Below are 19,375 nucleotides of genomic sequence, written 5' to 3'. Positions count from 1 at the left end.
TTTCAATGCAAAAAATTGTAAAACATGACATGAATAATTTAATTCTTAGGTTACTTAAATTACAAGCAGTTGGCATTCATTAAGAGCTGTGGGCAAAAAGACACATACACCCCTCGTGTCGTCCTGGCCACAAAATAACACAGATGGGGATAGCAGCATCTGAGAAGTCAGGCTCATTATTATTCCTACTTAAAATCACTTCTTTGTGACACTCACACCACTAAAACCCTCTTTACCTAAAATCTCCTGGTGGTTTCACACAAGCATTGTTTCCCTGCTCTGGCGTTGGGCTTAGCAGAGGAAACACTTTACTGTAGCCCTCAGGACAAACCCCATTTTTAGGCCCATCCATTGTCCGTAATATTTTGCATAATCCAGAAATTTGCCTAAAAGGGCTTTATTTGGGATTAAGATTACACATGAAAAATACCTCATACCCAAGGTGAATTATTTTAGAAGCTAATGTATTGTGGTGTGTATTAAAGAAAGGTTTTGTCTGAATCCTAAAAGTGACACCTGAAGTGATTTGAACAAGTTATAGTCCTAAAACATCTTTGATTAGCAATGGCCACATGGGTAGACATAATTTCAGTCCTTATTTTAGTCATACTGATAAATGAACTTGTGTTTTTCTGCACAAAATGGAGTAGGCAGTGGAAGCTCAATATTCAGCTTCATTTTTAATTTATCATTATGGCACCTAGCCATATTTATTTAAAAAGCTGTATGCCTAGCTCTTCTTACTATAATAAAATAATTCAGCTTGAAACAATAGTTTTTTGAGTGTGTGTATTCGTTGTGCCATGGTAACCTATTTCGGTCTCTGAACACAAGTTTTAATGGAGTGGAGAAAGCGGCTCCTTGTGTGTCTCGCATTGAAATGGGACACTTCATCACAGTGGACCACTTTCATTTTGATTGCTTGATTGCAAATACGGTGGGCTAACAAGCATGCAAATGAGCGAGTTTAATTCCTCAGTTATCATTCTTTTATTGCAAAATATTTCATCTGTTACAGGTGTGATGTTTCTTTGTCTCACTTGGATTATCTTTTTACTAAATATTTGCATGAAATTCCACAACACACCATCATTTTGGACAAAGGCGGATGATTCTGGTAGTTCTACATTACTAGTTTGCAGTTAGTGTGTTAAGTACTGCTCTTGAGAGAGGGCGGGAACATGGGAGTTAAAGGCTTCTGCTTTAACAACAGAGCAGAGGAAGATGCAAATATTCATACAATGTTTTTTTAGACAATGTCACATTTTAATTAACTCAGTTATTCTATTATGAACATCCAGTTTCCTCCCTATACGTTTACATTATGGGAAGCCATGGTGAGTTATGTAACCTTTTATGGTTTGCGATAGCGGGTGAATTGCCGTCGAGTTGTTTTCCAGCTGATGTTGGCATGGAGATGGGCCTGTCAAGTGGGCACAGATGGTCTGGTGGGACAACTAATGTATCACGGAAACTACATCCACAATAAAACAAAAGCAAATGCATGCTCTCATCTCGATGTATAGCACTGTGGTTGCCTTATTGGAGCTTTAGCTAATTTAAACCCTGTGTAGCTCTAATGTTGCAAGCTAAATGGAAACACTCCTGTTTCTAGATGAATTTTCATTTCATGCATGCAGGTTGGCATAGAAAATAAGGAACTTTCAGGTATAGTGCTTTCATGATTCATGCTTTCATGATTTTTTCATTAATCATTCTTATCGCTGAAGTGTCTGGAACAGGACTTGCAGGTATACAGTTGATGCTCTCTCAAGTAGCACTTTTACATCAAGGCTGTTGACCTACCGCAGCTTTTTATTTTATTACCAAGAGGTATTGTTTGGGGGAAAACTAGTTAGATTGTATTGTATGTATGTTCAGAAGACTCTGTTAGCTAGCTAGTTAAAGAAAATACCCCCCTGAAACACTTAGGCAATATTGTGCCTTTCAATTCTAGAAGCATTTTGGTTTGGCGTTTGTCTGCTATCACAAACCTTACTGTTTTATCTATTTCCACGGAATACGCTGCCAGCAAGCAAGCTAGTAATGTAGGAGGTTGTTAAAAGGCATTACTGGGAATTGAAGACGCAGGGTAGAAGAGGCAGGTTGTTAAAATATATGTCATACGGATATGACAAAAGCATTTCTGCACAGTAATGCACTGAACATCACATTGTTGTTATTAAAGAACCCAAGCGTGGAGTTTGACTTGGGTTTTCTCTGAAAACAGTAATTTAAAAATTCAAGATCCTGGATGTCTGCAGGACAAAATGAAAGTATGCAGGAAGAATAAAAGGATGCATATTTTGTCACAGCTACTATGATCCTGCTAACAGAACTCAGCAGTGCTTCCTTCATTCTCATGGCTGAATACTGATGGCCTGTGGATAGGAGACGGATACTATAAAATATTTACAGGCTTTCTGTCACCTTTAGACTGCCAGTGTCACCAACTGCGGGTTCTCAGTGGTTGCTGAGGTTAGACTAATTGGTTAGAAACAAGCACACTAAGAGTAGAAATGCCAAGATGGAGCTCAAATGAAGAACAGCAAGTTTACATTTGTTTAGGTTTCACACAACCCGCTAAATCTACATTAAACTACATCTTCATCATTGCCCAGTTTGACATTTAAGGGAAATTTACACATTTCCCTCAGCATCTTCATTGGAGCCGTTGGAAACTGAGTCAGCACGTTGAGTTTCCCGTCAACACCCACATTGTGCCAGCCAAACTGGATTAAAACCGGGAACCTCCTTTCACCAGCCAATTTATTTAACTTCAGAGTTCAGTTCAGATTAGGGACGTTCAGCGGGCGTCGGCTTGTTGCCATCCAGATTCTGTGGCTTGCTTCCAGATGCTTTGAAGAACAGCCAGCTCCCGGGACTGACATAATGGAAAGGGATTCCAATCAGCTACTCAGACATTTGGACTTATGCAATGGCTTGTTAATCTCACCAACGACAGCTACAGGAATCACAAAAGCGGACATGACAACACCCGGAAACAATCAGGATAAAGTTGTGCAGAGCAAACTGTTACTGCAACAAATTATTAATGATGTGTTCAATTAATGGAATAAATAATGAAAACAGTGATGATGATATATTTCCCACTAAACAGAGAAATCAACGGGAACAATAAAGTGACATTTACGCAGGAAAAAATAAATCTTAATAGATTATCATTGCCAACTAAATTTCTGTTGCGCAATTAGGTTGTCTACTGGAATGCAATACTGTAGGGTACCCGGAGAATGAGGCTGGACATTTCTTAATGCTGTTGTATTTTTTGTTACAGGTTTTGAGAGAGGGAAGGAGGACCTTTTGCCTCTGCCTTTGAAAGAGGACTCACATTCCATATCTAAGAGCAAGGTAAGGAAAATCACTCCACTGAGATGACATACTATGATGGGCGGGAAGGAACTATTGGGCGCTTTGGTGTGCGCGTTGTAATGAGACAAGAGAATATGGGAATAACTGCACGTCTTCTTTGCTTTTCCCAGTCTTGCCTGAGGCGTCAGAAAGCCTACATTGAGATGACTCACACATCTTAAACAGCACACTGTACACATCAGACATTTATCAACTAAAATTCACACTCAGCCGTCCTTTCAAGTGAGCTCAGTGTGGAGGAGGCCCGTCTAGTTTATCTGTCGAGGTCCACATCAAATATGTTTGTCAGTACAAACGTGGGTGTCTGAGTCTCCCTCTGAGTCACAGCAGAGATTCTTTCATCATGCAGGAATCCTATTGAATTTTTGTTATGGTTTTTGTGAAGTACGAAGACATGTGAAAAGATACTCATTTCAGAGATTCAAAAGCTCGCTGTCAGCAAGGCTCCCCAAAACCAAGGTGAGATTTGGAGGAATCCTTATCTGTGGACTTCATTTGATGTTTATATTTTGCCATCAAGAACATCCACCATCTTAGAAAAGCTGTGGAAAAGCAGAATTAAACCTCCATCAATCTTCTGAGGAGTAGAAGCCATCTCAGCCTGTATGGGGATGCTGAAGGATTTAAAAGAGAAGATTGTGTTATCATGTACCTTCCATGTTTATCCAACCCTGCCTGTGGGCGTTTAAGGCTTTAAGTAGCCCTGCATTAGGATCCTCGCATATCCCCGTCTGTCTCTCCACTTTAAATCACTCCAATTGGCTTGTGAAGGGAGCTGGCAGAGACAGAACCACACTGGCATTTATAGGCTTCATTCGGCTAACTGAGCTAAGTTTGGGCTACCGGGGAAGCAGACGAGCTTGAGAGGAAAAAGAAAACACTCACTTCTGGGCGCTAGGTGTTTTCCACTGGTGTTGCAAGTCTTTGCTAATGTTTTTCGTGAAAAAGGTTTAATGTGATGATGTCCTCATTTCAGCGAACTCGATTGACTTGATTGAATCATTCGTGGTAATAGATTTGTCATTAAGAGGGAACTGCTTTGCAGCCACGATTTCATGTAGTCATTTAGTGGATGACTTTATTCAGAGCAGCTCACAGAGTGCAGCAGTAAACAAGCTGGGGATTGTTAAGTAGACCGCACACATTTTAAAAACACAAATCCTCACCTGAAAGCTTTGCTTCTAATCATCAGACAGGTTTGAGTAGTGTTTTCTCAGACCAACATGACAGGCGAACCAAAGATAGATAGGTATTTACTATTTGAAGATATAGAAATAATGGAGATGTTGGTTATCTGCTATTAAATCCTTGGGTTTTTTCTCCCTGTGTGTTCACAGTCTGAAACAAAACTGTACAATGGCTCAGACAAGGATGTGTCAGCGTCTGGAGGAAAGCTCACCAAAAAGGAGTCCCTCAAGGTAAATAAGTTTAAATCCGCTTAAGTCTTCGGACACTAATTCACAGGCCTGAATCTTAAAAATACCCTTATCTGGAGGGTCACATCTAGCCTAATTGCTGATGCTTGCCGTGCTCTGTTGTTTCACACTGTGAGTCGGTATCTGTGAAATACTGAGCATTAGATAGGTTGAACTTACACCACAGGATACATTACATTTAAAGTGCGTAAATAAAAATGCATCAGATAGCTCACTCTACAGTCAGAAGGTACCGGGCGTTATGTTAACAGGAACACTGAGGAGTGTGATTCCAGTCTCATTATGTGCTGCCAAATATAATTCAGCGAGAAAGCAAGTGTGGAATCTTAATATTCACGGTGTAAATTGATGATCTCTTTCTGCTCCCTGTAGGTGCAAAAGAAAAACTACAGGGAAGAAAAGAAGAGGGCAACCAAGGAGCTTCTCAGCACCATCACTGATCCCTCTGTCATCGTCATGGCCGACTGGCTAAAGGTGGGAATGTGTATTTACTTCTGCTTATGTGTATTTGTTGATTGTACTGTATACCATACTTAAGGAAAGTGGCTAACTTGTGGATGGTGTTCCTAACAGCCACTCACTAAACCGTGCTGTTTGTTCAGTAAAGCCTTAGACTATCTGACATTCATCTGTATTTGATCCAGATCCGTGGCACTCTGAAGAGCTGGACCAAGCTGTGGTGTGTGCTGAAACCAGGCGTCCTGCTAATCTATAAAACCCACAAAAACGGCCAGTGGGTGGGAACGGTGCTGCTCAACGCCTGCGAGCTCATCGAAAGGCCCTCTAAGAAGGACGGCTTCTGCTTCAAGCTCTTCCACCCGCTGGAGCAGTCTATCTGGGCCGTCAAGGTTGGGATGAAACTTAAGATACAGGATTCGCTGCCATCAGTGACTCTTATGTGTATTGTGGTGCATTTAGTGTGTGCATTTGAGGCTGGGAAAATTGAGGGAGAGGAGAAAAAAGTGGAATATGTCAGGGAAATTTACAAATATTATAAGCCAATATCTCAAGAATATATTCCACCTCTTAAAAGGTTTTGACATGTATAAATGAAAGGCTTGTAAAGATACATATAGAATAGTTTAATGGTAAAGTTAATGATCATTTTCACCAGTGGAAAAAGGACACAGTCTTTAGTCTTGTCAAATGCACTAACACACAAACACACACACACATATACACATATAATAATAGTTTGTCATTTAGCTGATACTATAGCGACTTAAAATTGCTATTTATGATCACACGCCTCTGGAGCAACTAGGGGTTAAGTGTCTTGCTCAGAGACACATTGGTGGATGTGTCATAGTGGGAATCATACTCAGGTCTCCCAAATATATTACATTTCAATACAGGGAGTTCAGAGGGAAATTATAATACATAATAATACATAATTATAATACATTCATACACATAAACATCTGCAAAGTTGGCCTTTTAAGGGACAGTACGACATTTTGAAAATACACATTTACACACAATTTTTGCAGAGAGTTAGATGAGAAGTTTGAAGCCATTTTCATATCCATACAATATTGTAAAGCTAGCAGAAACAGCCCGTTGGCTTAGCTTAGCACTGGTAAAAGAACCCATTATTTGCCACAATAGAATTTGAAAGCTAGAGAAGGAGAATACTGCCAAAGATTTGTTATGCAGACGGATGAATTTGAAAGCAGCCTGTTTTTGCTCTCAAACAAAACAAAATGAACACAAGCAGATAAACGGTGGAAAATGTTCTTCCATTAAAAACAAAATCCTTTGTTCCAGTTGTGGATGTTATCTGTATAATTAAGAACTCTGTTCATTCGTCCACTCCAGCTGTGATTTGGTATTCATCACTGACCTCGCAATGCGAGCGAGTGTTTTGCTTTTTGTTTGCGCTACGAGAAGGCTTGAATCACAAAAAACGGTCTGTGTTTTAGATTACAGCGTTCCGGCTCTCCACATCGTTCTCTTCACTATTTAAATAAACACTTCACTCAGTCAGCTTCTGTCTCCTCTCACAGCTCATTTGCATAATGACATACTCGGGAGACTAGATTTCCTCTATTTGCACATAAATTAATGAAAACTGGACAAAAACGCAAACTCTGTAGCTGAAACGGCGAAACCACAGAAATGAAAATGAAAAGAAACCTACCTGAACCATAAGCACTGAATTAGATGTATAACATTTATTTCCTCCCTTTATTTCTTGGTGCCATCAGGGTCCTAAAGGAGAAGCAGTTGGCTCCATCACTCAGCCCTTACCCAGCAGCCACCTCATCTTCCGTGCTGCCTCTGAGTCTGATGGTAAGAGACAGGCTGTCAATCACACCGCAGCTACTTGTCTGAGTCTTGTCAGTAGCAGCTTACGTTGAGTGACACACATTGGCCTCAGCTTCATAAAGCAATATCAATATTGGTTTAAAACTGCAACAACTTTTATTTGCAGTATTTGGCCCTTCGGGGAAGTGACACTATAACCCTAAATTTTAAACCAATTCCTTATCTTAATAACGGCACGTCTAAACAATCAGACCAATGTTACACCTGTGCTCTTAAATGCCTAAATTGGTGGCAAAATATCTGACCATATGAAACCTGTGGACTGTCCTGCCTCCTGCATGTTTGTCTTCACCGACTGACTACTTTAAACAGAAATGTGAGTTTGGATTGCTCTGTCAATACAGTATATCACTGCTGTCAGGGAATGGATGACCAGGGGGGAAATGTGGAGTGGAACTAAATGACATAAATGATTCAGCAGAGCACTCTGATGCTAGCGTGGCTGTCTTGCTTACCTGTATCTTCTTTTAAAAAATTACTTCAGTAAAAATCACCTTAGCTTGTTTGTTAGTAGTTTCCCCTGTACTGGTAAAGTTTGTGCAGGGGTGGGAGGCCTTATGTTTTTGTTTTTTGTTTTTTGGCTTCTGAAAGGCACAAAAGAAAGATTTCAGAACCACTGGTATAATCATTAGACAAAATTCTCTACATAGTGAGTAAAAAGTGAACTAGTGAATGGTTTTAGCCACAGCCAAGCTTGCTCTGTGTCTCTGTCCATGGTGCTGAAACATCCAACCTAGTCTCCCCCTGTCCGACTGCCTCTCCATGGTGCTGGAATGCTCAAACAGTGTCCAAAATCACTTGGTATTTTTTACCCTGGTGTATAATATTTACCTTCCCCCAAGTGTAAGTTTTATGCACTGTCTGTGTCCTTGAGCATTTGCCTTCAATAACCTAGTCCTTTCTGGTATCTATTGCTATTACAACACATTTGCCCAGGTCGATGCTGGATGGACGCCTTAGAGCTGGCCCTGAAGTGCTCCAGCCTGCTGAAGAGGACCATGATCCGTGAGGGGAAGGAGGACATGAGCACCGTAGCCACCGGCGGAGAACACTCCATTAATTTCTACAGCCTCCTCCGAGCCCACAACATCCATGGTTTTCAGTGAGTAGCAACAAACCCAAGCTACACCTATATTATTCCCCCTTAAAGTTCTTTTTCAGATGTACCATCTATGTATCATCTACCAATCTGCCCTCCTTCCAGGTTTAATGACAGTGACCACTTGAAAGACCCAGACCTGTACTCAGACAAGTCAGACAGGGAGGGTGAACAGGACCACGAGGAGTCAGACCCAGAAGGCCTGGAGAAGAGTGAGGAGAGCGACAGTGACACGTCAGAGCGTCAAGACGACTCGTACATTGACCTGGACCCTAATGAACATCTGCGGGAAACCCCGTACCTGGAACAGTCCCACGAAGAACTTGGAGAGGTAGGGGACAAAGAGTCCACTGTTTGCAACCATTTTCATCTGTACCTTGAATTAAAAGTTCAGCTTTTTTTGTTATAAAGTTTCTTGTGTAATGAGCCAGGTGCACAGTCACACAAAACTTTTAAGCACGTGGAGACTCGTGCAAGAATGCAAATGTTTCAGATGTTCTGTGTAAATCTGTCTTCATATGTTTGAGTGCTTTCTGGGATGTCTGCAGTATTATTGCAGGCTGCAGATATGAAACATACATAACTTTTCTACCCTCGTGTGCATCTTTTTCTTAAGGCTGGCGAGGCTGCCCAGACAGAGACAGTATCAGAGGAGAATAAGTCTCTGATCTGGACTCTGCTGAAGCAGGTGCGACCTGGCATGGATTTGTCCAAGGTGGTGCTACCCACTTTCATCCTGGAGCCACGGTCCTTTCTGGACAAACTCTCTGACTACTACTACCACGCAGACTTCCTGTCAGAGTAAGCCTTCCCATTTTCCATTTTTAAAGGAATAGTTAAATGAGAAGGTCAATACATTCATATCTTTGTGCTGAATATGAAGCTAGAGCCAGCAGGCTATTGGATTAGGCTAGCGTAGACTGGAAACTATGGGGAAAAGCTGGCCTGGCTATGTCCAAAGTTCAAAAATCCGATTAATGAATGTCTTGTTTGACTTTATTACTTTCTTATATGTGTCCCTTCTATTGTTATGAGAATCTGTATACCGCTACAGCGTCTAGCCTCTGTAAGGACAGAAAAAAAAGCTGGATTTGCAAAGAAAAAATTGACATTGTCTAACAGGTACTTAAAAAAGTGCAGGCAGACTTTGCACTTTTGTCAAAATATCTAATTAAAGACATTTATCAGATCATTGTTTAATGATGTGGTCTTTTATCTTCTTCAGCATTGGCATATAGAGGAATTTTCTTATGTGTCAACAGTTGTTTATTTAGTATTTAACATCAGAACACATATCTTGGTTTATTTGCATTAATTTACCAGTGATTTCTTGTGTTTGTAATGTGCATTTACAGTTGAAGTTCAGTGACTGGTTGTTCTGTAAAAGGTGATATATGGACACTTTCATCGAATGTGAAAGTAAAACATATTCAGGGGGTCTTACTGTGAGGACACATTGAATATGGGGGTCTTGAGTTGATCAAAATAAGTTTGCAATAGTAGACTGGACAAAGTTTGGACTGTTTGTTTAATTTTCAGGGCTGCAATCGAAGAGAACGCTTACAACCGAATGAAGAAGGTGGTGAAGTGGTACATCTCTGGATTTTACAAAAAGCCAAAGGTCAGGAGAATAAACATGTACAACTGACTTCATGTTCATGAGCTGCATAGAGTATACATGCTTTCTGTATACAGTACATCATATGTCATGCATGTAATCCACAGGGGTTGAAGAAGCCTTATAACCCCATTATTGGAGAGACGTACCGCTGCATGTGGCTCCACCAGAAGACCAACAGCAAGACCTTCTACATCGCAGAACAGGTAACAGCAGCGCGGCTAATAAGAGCACTAACTCCTAGCAATCTGATTGGTCAAGAGCTCAGCTATCTGTGATAAGTCTATGACCAAAATAAGTTTTCCTGTATTTCCTCCTACATGACTATATCATGTGTTTGTTTTTTCTTCAGGTATCCCATCATCCTCCAGTGTCAGCCTTCTATGTCAGCAACAGGAAGGACGGATTCTGCCTCAGTGGCAGCATCCTCGCGAAGTCCAAGTTCTACGGTACACACGTGACTAAAGTCCAATTAATGTCACCCCCAGGCACCTTGAATTCTAATTTTAAAAAAAGCTAATAATTATTCAGCTGCCTGTTTATCTATGTTTTGTATCCACTGACTGCTGCTGTTTGCCTTTTAGGAAACTCCCTGTCAGCCATATTGGACGGGGAGGCTCGGCTCACTTTTCTCAACCGGGGAGAGGACTATGTGATGAACATGCCCTACGCTCACTGTAAAGGTCAGAGTGCGACCCACTCTGTGTGTGTGTGTGTGTGTGTGTGTGTGTGTGTGTCTGTGTGTGTGTCTGTGTGTGTGTCTGTGTCTGTGTCTGTGTTTGTTTGTTTGTGGTGAAATGATACAGGAATTTTTCAATGGTGCTTTTTCATCTGGTAGGCATCCTGTATGGGACCATGACCCTGGAGCTGGGTGGTCAGATCACCATTGCATGTGAGAAAACGGGCTACAGCGCTCAGCTTGAGTTTAAACTGAAGGTATGGCTGTGTTTTCTACTTTAAAATAAAGGTACTTATTTCAGAGTTGTAGATCGTTTAAGTCCGTTGTTGACAGTGTAGGAGCTTTTAGAGCTGTTGAGTAATAAACGTCTTTAGAGAGAAGTCCTCAAAACATGTATAGCTACAGTATTTCACAGTCTTCTTTCAAAAACAGTTTCTCACGTGACTTTTCTGAATGTCTCACCCCACCCACGCCATCACCAACTCCACCATTCCACTCCCCCCTCCCCTGAAAACACACCCCATCTTCTATACCATGATTCACACCATCTACTGCATCATTCTATCATGAACTAGCAACAGGTACATGTCAGGGAACGCAAACAGGGAAATCACTTCATTTCCATTTAAAATACAGATCGCGATAGGGGTCTCTCATTGTTAGACTTTTTGTCACCATTAAGTGGTATCTTTTTGCCACATCTAGTTTAGTAGAGTGAATGAGTACCTGTGAATACACTGCACCCTATTTGAACCATTAAGTAGCTATTAACTAAGTTTGGAAATTGGAAGTTGATGGTGGTTGCTACCTTTGGTCTTAAATTAAGTTATGTAATATTCAAATGCTTTTTTTTTTACAGTTTCATGGCTTTTTTGTGCTGAGCAAACCAAACCATACTATACCATCCTGCTTTAAATTACTACAGACGCATAAATGCAGATAAAATTAAACATGATAAACCAGTCTTTTTTTTTCCCCACAGCAATTACAGCAAGTAAACTCAATGTATGCATGTATCTCTCCTTCCTTCCACCTTCTTCAAACTCTCCTCCTGTTCTCTTCCCTCTATCCATCTCTCGACTTCTTCACCTTCCTTTATTTTTCTCTTGCTGCCATATGCTTTTCCTGCTCGTTTCTTGCTGGTCCTTTTGTCCGACCCTCTCCATTTCTTTCCTATTCTTTCCTACCCCCTTCCTTCTCTCCTTCCCCCTCCCCTCCCTCTCCCTCCTCCTTTCTCTCCCACTCTTTCCTCCAGCCATTCCTGGGCAGCAGTGACAGTGTCAATCAGGTCTCTGGAAAGATCAAGCTGGGAAAGGAGGTGTTAGCTACGCTAGAAGGTCACTGGGTAAGACACGTTCTTCACACATTCTTCTGATGACTGCTTGTTGCATAATAAACCAAGATGTACATACAATATGCAAGAGTAAAACAAATAATTAAACTTAGTCATAAAGTTAATACTATTCAGATTCTTATAGGTAAAGAACACGATGGAGTTGTGTCTCTTTCTCAAAGAAGCTGTGGTATTTGTATCAGCCTGGTGCCCAAAGTTAGAAACAAAGTAATCACCTAATGCTGATACCTGCTTCACTGTGTTGCAGTCGTGTGGTACGCTGTCTTTAGGCTGGTAAGGAGAGCTTTTTGACTTTCCCCTCACAGGACAGCGAGATCTTCATCAACGACAAGAAGACGGGGACGGTGGACACTTTCTGGAACCCGACGCCAGACCTGAGGCAGAGTCGACTGACCCGCTGCACCGTCCCTCCAGAGGAGCAGGGAGACTTTGAATCGGAAAGGTGGACTTTATTTTTATTATTATCAGAGTATCAGCATTCTAAAAAGCACTGAAAATGTTCTCACACAAGTTTGGAAAAACAACAGACTCAAGATATTTCCCCTTTCTCCCTTCAGTTCTTATTAGTCCTATACAGTGTTTCTCCTCTTTCCCCCTTGTGAGTGCAGATAAACGTCATGACTTTGTCCCCTCTCAATCCATCAGACTGTGGCAGCACGTGACCCGGGCCATCAACAACAAGGACCAGACCGAGGCCACCAATGAGAAGTTCATCCTGGAGGAAGTTCAGAGGAAGTCTGCGCGCGAACGAAAAGCCAAATGTGAGGAGTGGATCCCCGCGCTGTTCGAGCAGGACCCCGTCACCGGAGAGTGGCATTACAGATATGCCGAGTGAGTGACTCCTCTACGGTCAGCCCGTGTGATTTAAAATCGGATTAGAGCACAGTGACAGACAAATATAAGTTGGTTACTTCATATCTACTGCCTGAAACAAACTGAACTGAGTGTCACTGCGAATAAAGAAAATGTAATAATTTTTGAGACACATACATCGTAAAGGGGCTAAAGTATGGTGTGAAAAGTGGCAGTTAATAGTCCTAATATGTAAAGTTCAGTCTAGATTTGTCAGTAGGCAAAACTATAGGCTACTATTATTATTATTATTATTATTATTATTATTATTATTATTATTATTGGTTTTCAGGCAGCAATGATTCAGAAAAAAGGGATTCAGGATATAAATGAATAATAAGGATGATACATTTTATTTATATATTGCTTGCCAAGCATAGAGCACAATGGGCTTTCCAAAAGAAACAAAATAAAATCACAGAATACTATAAAAAACTAAAATTATAATAACAATATTAAAACAGAGCATTTAAACAAAGCAGGGAAAAAAGGAGTAAACATAGTGACATTAAAACATGTGAACGTTATGCCTGTATACTGAAATGTTTCTGTAACGCTTGTCCTCTAGCCAAAGACTGCACATCATTCAAATAAGGCTTCCACAGAGAGGAACGCATGCATGGCACGATCCATCACCGAAAATGTCCAGGAAAAGTCCTCCAAAATGAACTCTAATAACGAGTGGGGGATTTTACAGTGTAAAGTTAAACGTAATGTTGTCAGTGCTCATGTTATCGAGTAATGGATGTTTCTAAATGACCACAAACATAAATTTGGCATGAACGTACTGACATTTCTTTTTGCTTATTGGTGGGCAGTGCAAATTGTGTGTTAAGCTAATAATGTCCAGTAATATCAGCTTCCTGTTCATTGGTCAGGCTCCACTTACAAGTAGGAAACAAATCAACTTTAAACAAAAATGAAAGGTAAAGACACTGGGAATCTCAATATAATTTACTGCTCTTTTATAATAATTAAATAAATAAAAAATTAAAAGGATAATTGAAAAAGCTTATATTAAAATCACCAAACATATAATGAAAATCCTGCATCCTATATTTTTTAGAGACATTGATGCATGTTGATGTTTTTAAAGAAAACATTTGCTTGTTTTAGAAGACAAACAATAAAACTGAAATGTTAGATGATACTGGGAAAAAGCATGTAAAAAGTGCACTTGCATTAATTAAAGAAGAATTACATGTCAGGACCTAAAACCACATCAGTCTTTTATTTTGTCTTGTTCTCCCCCGGTTCAGGACATTTACTGTATTCACATCTTAAAGTCAGTATTAATATAAGGCACTTTTGTTTAGAACGTCCCCCATTTGCTACCCCATCTTCCATATTGAATTGTCCAATGTGACAGGGCGCCATCTAGTGCTGATTCCCTGTAACTGCAGGAGTGATTTAATATATTGTATGACTGACAGGCACACTATTTTTCTGTGTGTGAATGTATTTCTTTCTCTCCCCAGCACAAGGCCATGGGATCCGCTCAATGACCTGATCCAGTTTGAGAAAGACGGCTGTATCCAGACCAAGGTCCGACACCGCACCCCTATGGTACGTTCTGGCAGTCTTATTAGTCTGAGTAACCAGGGGCCACGGAGGGACAATTGCAAATGCCAGGTAGGTCGTCCCGATCGAAAACCGCCATTTCCCAAAAAAAAAGCAGCTCGCCGCCTCAGCCACCTTCCACGCAGCACCCGGTGCACCGTCTTCATTGTTGCTTCTTCTCTTTGTGTCGTTGTCGCCTCAGCTCCTTTTTTGTCTTTTTCTCTGTCTCTATTTTTTCTTTTCCATCCCCGGCACCTGCTGTTCTCTCTGTATGGGAGGAAGTGGATAACCAGGTTTTCTCCTTCCTTTTCTTCTCTTGTCAAGAGGAGAAGGCTAATTTAACATGAAGGACTACATGCGTTACACTGGTCTGATTGGGAAATATTGTTTTCCTGCAGGCTCCCAGCTTATTTTTTTCTTGTATTGAATTAACTAAAAAAAGAATTCAGTGTCTGAGTAATTAAGGCGGCAGCAAGTATAATAACTTCTACACAATGTTTTCAGGCACTTTTCAAACACTCAGTAGTCCGTGTGCATGCTGATTTGCCACGAATCTACAGTCTACAGTCTTTATAATGATCAGTGTCAAATGTCCAGTGTTTAATGTAATGAAATGCTAATAAACCCTTGGCTTTAAATATACCATCAGACTTCAGTATAGAGTGAGCAACACGTCTGGGAGTGTTTTTTTGCACTTTATTTAGTTTTCTCCCATACACTGTCTAAAAAAACAAGAACAGCTCCACTCTATCACATCAACAGACCAACCACCGGCATCAGTGCCTGGTTGCTTCAGGGAGTCGGCCTCCTCGCCCTTCAATTCAGCTGTCCTCATCTTCGTGTTTGTTTTTTGCTATCTTGTGTTCGTTCATCAAGCCTCAACTTCTACAGAGCTGCTCCTACTTCATGCTGTGTTGAGAATCAAAGGCTGCTGTGATGCACTCGGAGTAATTGCTGCTCATATGGAGTCTGTGAAACTGTATGTCTGTGTGTGTGTGTGTGTGTGTGTGTGTGTGTGTGTGTGTGTGTGTTCAAAGTGACCACCTGCCAAGTGCCATGTTAGTGAAGTCTATCGTTGGCCAGTGCATCCAGTATACGTCACCATCACCTCTTTTGGTCTTTGCTTTAGCTTTTGAAATAGGTAGATAGTAATAGTAGATAACAGGTAATAAACTAAATTTAAAGTGTCATAAAAAAGCTGTATTTCCAGCTCCTTTCCTAATAAATTGTTTGTGCTCTTTAACATTTGCCCTTCTGGTCTTTTTCAAGCAAGATCTGAAATGTTTTTAAATCGACCTTAAAAGCTGACAAAGACTCCAGGCCTGAAAAAACGTCATCACATTAAATAAAGCATTAAGAATGAGAGCTGAGTTTAATCCCTTTGAAGTAAATTATTTTAATGTGCCAGCTCTTGGCAGATTTGGTTCATTTCGGACACTGGGTGTGTGTGTCATTGATGAGTGTTTTAAATGGATGTGGCTGACTGATGTACCAGCATGCCTTGCACGTTGCCAACGCCGACTTTAATTTTCTGTTTAGTATTTATTAGTCTCCCTTCTTGTGTGGATGCTAAGATATGTTTGTATGTGCTCCGACTTGGTTGTGGCTGTTGTGTGTTGTTTGACCTGTTTTCTCTTGTGTGTGTGTGTGTGTGTGTGTGTGTGTGTGTGTGTGTGTGTGTGTGTGTGTGTGTGTGTGTGTGTGTGTAGGTAACGGTGCCAAAAAGAAAACACAAGAGCGACAAGCCCAAGAGCCCAGAGAGCGGCTGCTCTTCACCCGAACCCGACCGCCAAGACTCTTCTGGCAGTGAACGTAAGTCACGCTCATTTACACTCACATACAAGTACACATACACACACAGAGGCTAAAACATGAGCGAAACCGTTCAGCTGTACTTTGTTATGGTAAGGAATCAACATTTGGTTATATTGACCTACAGTATATAGTCTTAATATCACAGATACTGTACAATACCATTCTTACAGATGTGTCCAGTAAGCAGGTAAAAAAAAAAACATCTAGGTGAAAACTGGGCTAAATTTGTTTGACAATTGAATGTTTTGTTGTTTCAACAGCTGATAGATCACTATATTTCATCTCTCAAAGCAGGTCAAACTGCATATTGAAATATCATCATGCAAATGCTGTTGAGACACAGCCGACAGATATAACACTTTTCCTTTTTAACCAAATTAAGCCCAGTTTTTACCCAGTTGACTAAATCTTCAAAGCACCTAAAGATGGCTTAGACTTGACTGAACAACTTGTCACGGTAAGATACAGCAAGTTGGTAAACAGCACACTCTGGTGGTGTTTCTTGTGGAGGTGATGGTATAGGAACTTGCTTGTATTTCATTTCTCATTTCACTTTATTTCATTTTAGTTTAATAATAAATTTACATTTACTCATTTGGCAGGCACTTTTATCCAAAGCGACTTACATTTGAGGAACAACATACAAGCATCAACAGAGCATCAAATACAGCACGAGATCTACAACTGACAATACATACTAGTAAAAGCAGCAATAAATATTAGTAAGAGCTAATGGCACATATCACATCAATGGGGTAAATCCCTAGGAAAAAAAGTAAGCGTTAACAAAAAAGTGCAATCAATATAAGATAATTGTAAGGGGATAGAAGCAGACGAGCACAGGAAGTGCATGTTCGAGGTTAGGAGTGTTATAAGAGGAAGTGTTCTCAGAAGAGATGAGTTTTCAAGAGCTTCTTGAAGTTAGATGGGAACGCCTCTGCTATGATGGCTTGTGGTAGCTCGTTCCACCATCGTGGTGTCACAGATGTGTACAGCTGGGACTGGGATTGCTTTGTGTGAAGGAATGGCAGAGCCAGGCGGTGTTCGTTGGAGGAGTGCAGTGGCTGAGAAGGAACGTAAACTTGTATTATGGAGTTTAGGTAGATGGGGGAAGACCCAGTAGTCACTCTGTATGCAGCATTAGTGACTTGAATCTGATTCTGGAGGCCACAGGGAGCCAGTGGAGGTCACTGAGTAATGGAGTGACATGAGTCCTTTTGGGCTGATCAAAAACCAGACGTGCTGCTGCGTCCTGAGCCATTTGTAGGGGTTTCCCCACACAAGCTGGAAGACCTGCTAGGAGGGCATTGCAATAGTCGAGACGAGAGATAACCATGGCCTGTACCAGAAGCTGGGTGGCATACTGAGTGAGCTAGGGCCTGATATTTCGGATGTTGTATAGAGCAAAGCGGCACGACCGAGAGACAGCAGCAACATGGTCTGAAAAGGACAGCTGGTCATCAATCATGAAACCCAAGTTTCTCACCACCCTGATTGGAGTGATGGTTGAGAAGTCAGTTTGTAGTTTGATGTTATGGTGGATAGATTGCTTGGCTTGAATGACCAAGAGTTCAGTCTAAGAGAGGTTTAGTTATGGGCAGCAAGCCTTCATACATGCAGATATGTCCGAGAGACAGTCTTTGATCCGCGCCGAGACAGAGGGGTTGTCTGGCGGGAAGGCTAGGTAGAGTTTGTATCGTCTGCGTAGCAGTGGTAAGAGAAGCCATGCGAGCGAATGATTGGCCCCAGTGAGGTTGTGAAGATTGAGAAGAATCTAAAGCGATAATAAACTTTAAGGTATTTTGTACTAAATAAACTGCGAGTAGTGCTTTAACAAGTCCGCTTTAACCAGGGTATCTGCATCTCTTGAAAATTCTCTTCTTAAATTCCTAAAAAACATTGAATTCAGTTCCCTTAAAAATACCTTAGAGGGTATTATAAGTCCTAAATTTAATTTACAAAGGTTCTGAATTATTATTTTGACAGTTGTATTGATGGGTTAATCACTACAACTGTCAACCGATTCATCGGGCTTATATCTGGCAGTTAGAGATATTCAGCGTTAGCTGATACCTGCACTCATGAGGCTGATGATATATGATCCCAAATGACAGCAGATCTCGTCTAAAACCACTGGCTAGCGTTAAATATGTATTGTTATACTGAATAATGCGGTTTAATGACATCATTTCTGACAAACTGCTCACCGCTCTCCCTTAAAAAATCTGAAATCTACAGCAGAACCTAAAGTGTTTTTCTATTTTATTAATTAAAAGTCCTTCTAAAACAAAATGCTACTGGCTAAGATGCCATGTACCATGTATTTTAGATTGTCCTCGGCATGGAATAATGGAATTACACATGACCTTTCTCTGTTTTGGTATCAGCCATAGGCCGCCCTGCTCCCTAAATATCTGCATTGGCATTGGCCATTGAAAAACTCATATCGGTCGACCACTAGACAGTTGCATTAGTTAGTACATTTTTTGTTTGAGACTGGTGCGACAGTGGATTGTGAGCAAAAGCAGCTGTTGAATCCTTTTTGTGGAATCTTCAGTCAGTGCCATCAAACCTTTAGCAAACACAGATGCTAGCCATAGTAGCTAGAAAGCTCATCAACTAATAATGGGGAAGTGTCAAACTGATTATATCACTAGGAGTTATATTCAGCTGGGAAGTGCAGATAAAAATGTTATCAAAATTTCAATAAACTCATGTACTTATTAAATAAGTGTTTTCCCTACTGGTTTTACTTAATTTTTGACCAGTATTATTCAGTTGCATTCAGTGTGCTATTAAAAATGTAATTTGGAGGAACACTACCGAAACCATGTTCAACACACTTTGTTGCAGGACACAAAAGCAAGCATAACAGTCGGATGAGGAAAAAAGCAGCTGACCTCAGTGAACTTCAAAGTGCCATTGAATCTATAAAGAAGACGCAGGAGGACATTAATAGGTGAGAAGGGAATTAGTCACTCTATGTCATGAGCTTGATATGATGCCTACCTTTTGAGCATCTAACCATAATTCCTGTGTGTTGTTAGGAACATCAGTGTTCTGCGGAGTCGTGCAGCAGGCCGGCCAGAGGGTGGCTCTTTCCTCCAACAGCGCGACTACGTCATCATTGTTTTCCTCATCCTCCTTCAGGTCCTAATCAATTATGTCTTCAAGTAGCAGCCATACGCCACAGAGAGACTGTTCCCCTTACACACACACACACACACACACACACACACAC

The 19,375-nt window shown here is 40.9% G+C and overlaps 1 protein-coding gene across 13 annotated transcripts in view; it reads left to right on the top strand.

Annotated features, from left to right (window-relative positions):
• osbpl8 (oxysterol binding protein-like 8) overlaps positions 1–19,375 on the top strand; it is an 89,984-nt gene that overhangs the window by 66,912 nt on the left and 3,697 nt on the right. For 7 of the 13 annotated variants that reach the window (XM_046071704.1, XM_046071703.1, XM_046071707.1 and 4 more), the window contains 20 exons: positions 3,299–3,372; positions 4,731–4,811; positions 5,202–5,303; positions 5,474–5,677; positions 7,037–7,121; positions 8,094–8,259; positions 8,362–8,587; positions 8,873–9,057; positions 9,796–9,877; positions 9,982–10,080; positions 10,227–10,323; positions 10,459–10,557; positions 10,713–10,810; positions 11,809–11,898; positions 12,213–12,349; positions 12,553–12,738; positions 14,238–14,391; positions 16,029–16,131; positions 18,988–19,093; positions 19,182–19,343. In XM_046071704.1, the coding sequence (XP_045927660.1) occupies positions 3,299–3,372; positions 4,731–4,811; positions 5,202–5,303; positions 5,474–5,677; positions 7,037–7,121; positions 8,094–8,259; positions 8,362–8,587; positions 8,873–9,057; positions 9,796–9,877; positions 9,982–10,080; positions 10,227–10,323; positions 10,459–10,557; positions 10,713–10,810; positions 11,809–11,898; positions 12,213–12,349; positions 12,553–12,738; positions 14,238–14,391; positions 16,029–16,131; positions 18,988–19,093; positions 19,182–19,311 (2,504 nt within the window). In that variant the 3' untranslated portion in view covers positions 19,312–19,343. Of the gene's footprint in view, positions 1–3,298; positions 3,373–4,730; positions 4,812–5,201; positions 5,304–5,473; positions 5,678–7,036; positions 7,122–8,093; positions 8,260–8,361; positions 8,588–8,872; positions 9,058–9,795; positions 9,878–9,981; positions 10,081–10,226; positions 10,324–10,458; positions 10,558–10,712; positions 10,811–11,808; positions 11,899–12,212; positions 12,350–12,552; positions 12,739–14,237; positions 14,392–16,028; positions 16,132–18,987; positions 19,094–19,181; positions 19,371–19,375 lie in introns of those variants that run through there. The other 6 variants (XM_046071710.1, XM_046071715.1, XM_046071708.1 and 3 more) reach the window with 4 other exon arrangements.

The sequence above is a fragment of the Micropterus dolomieu genome, linkage group LG16, assembly GCF_021292245.1.
Source record: "Micropterus dolomieu isolate WLL.071019.BEF.003 ecotype Adirondacks linkage group LG16, ASM2129224v1, whole genome shotgun sequence".
Lineage (NCBI taxonomy): Eukaryota > Metazoa > Chordata > Actinopteri > Centrarchiformes > Centrarchidae > Micropterus > Micropterus dolomieu.
Note: the sequence above shows the minus strand (reverse complement) of the source record. Positions and strands in the feature narration are given on the sequence as shown.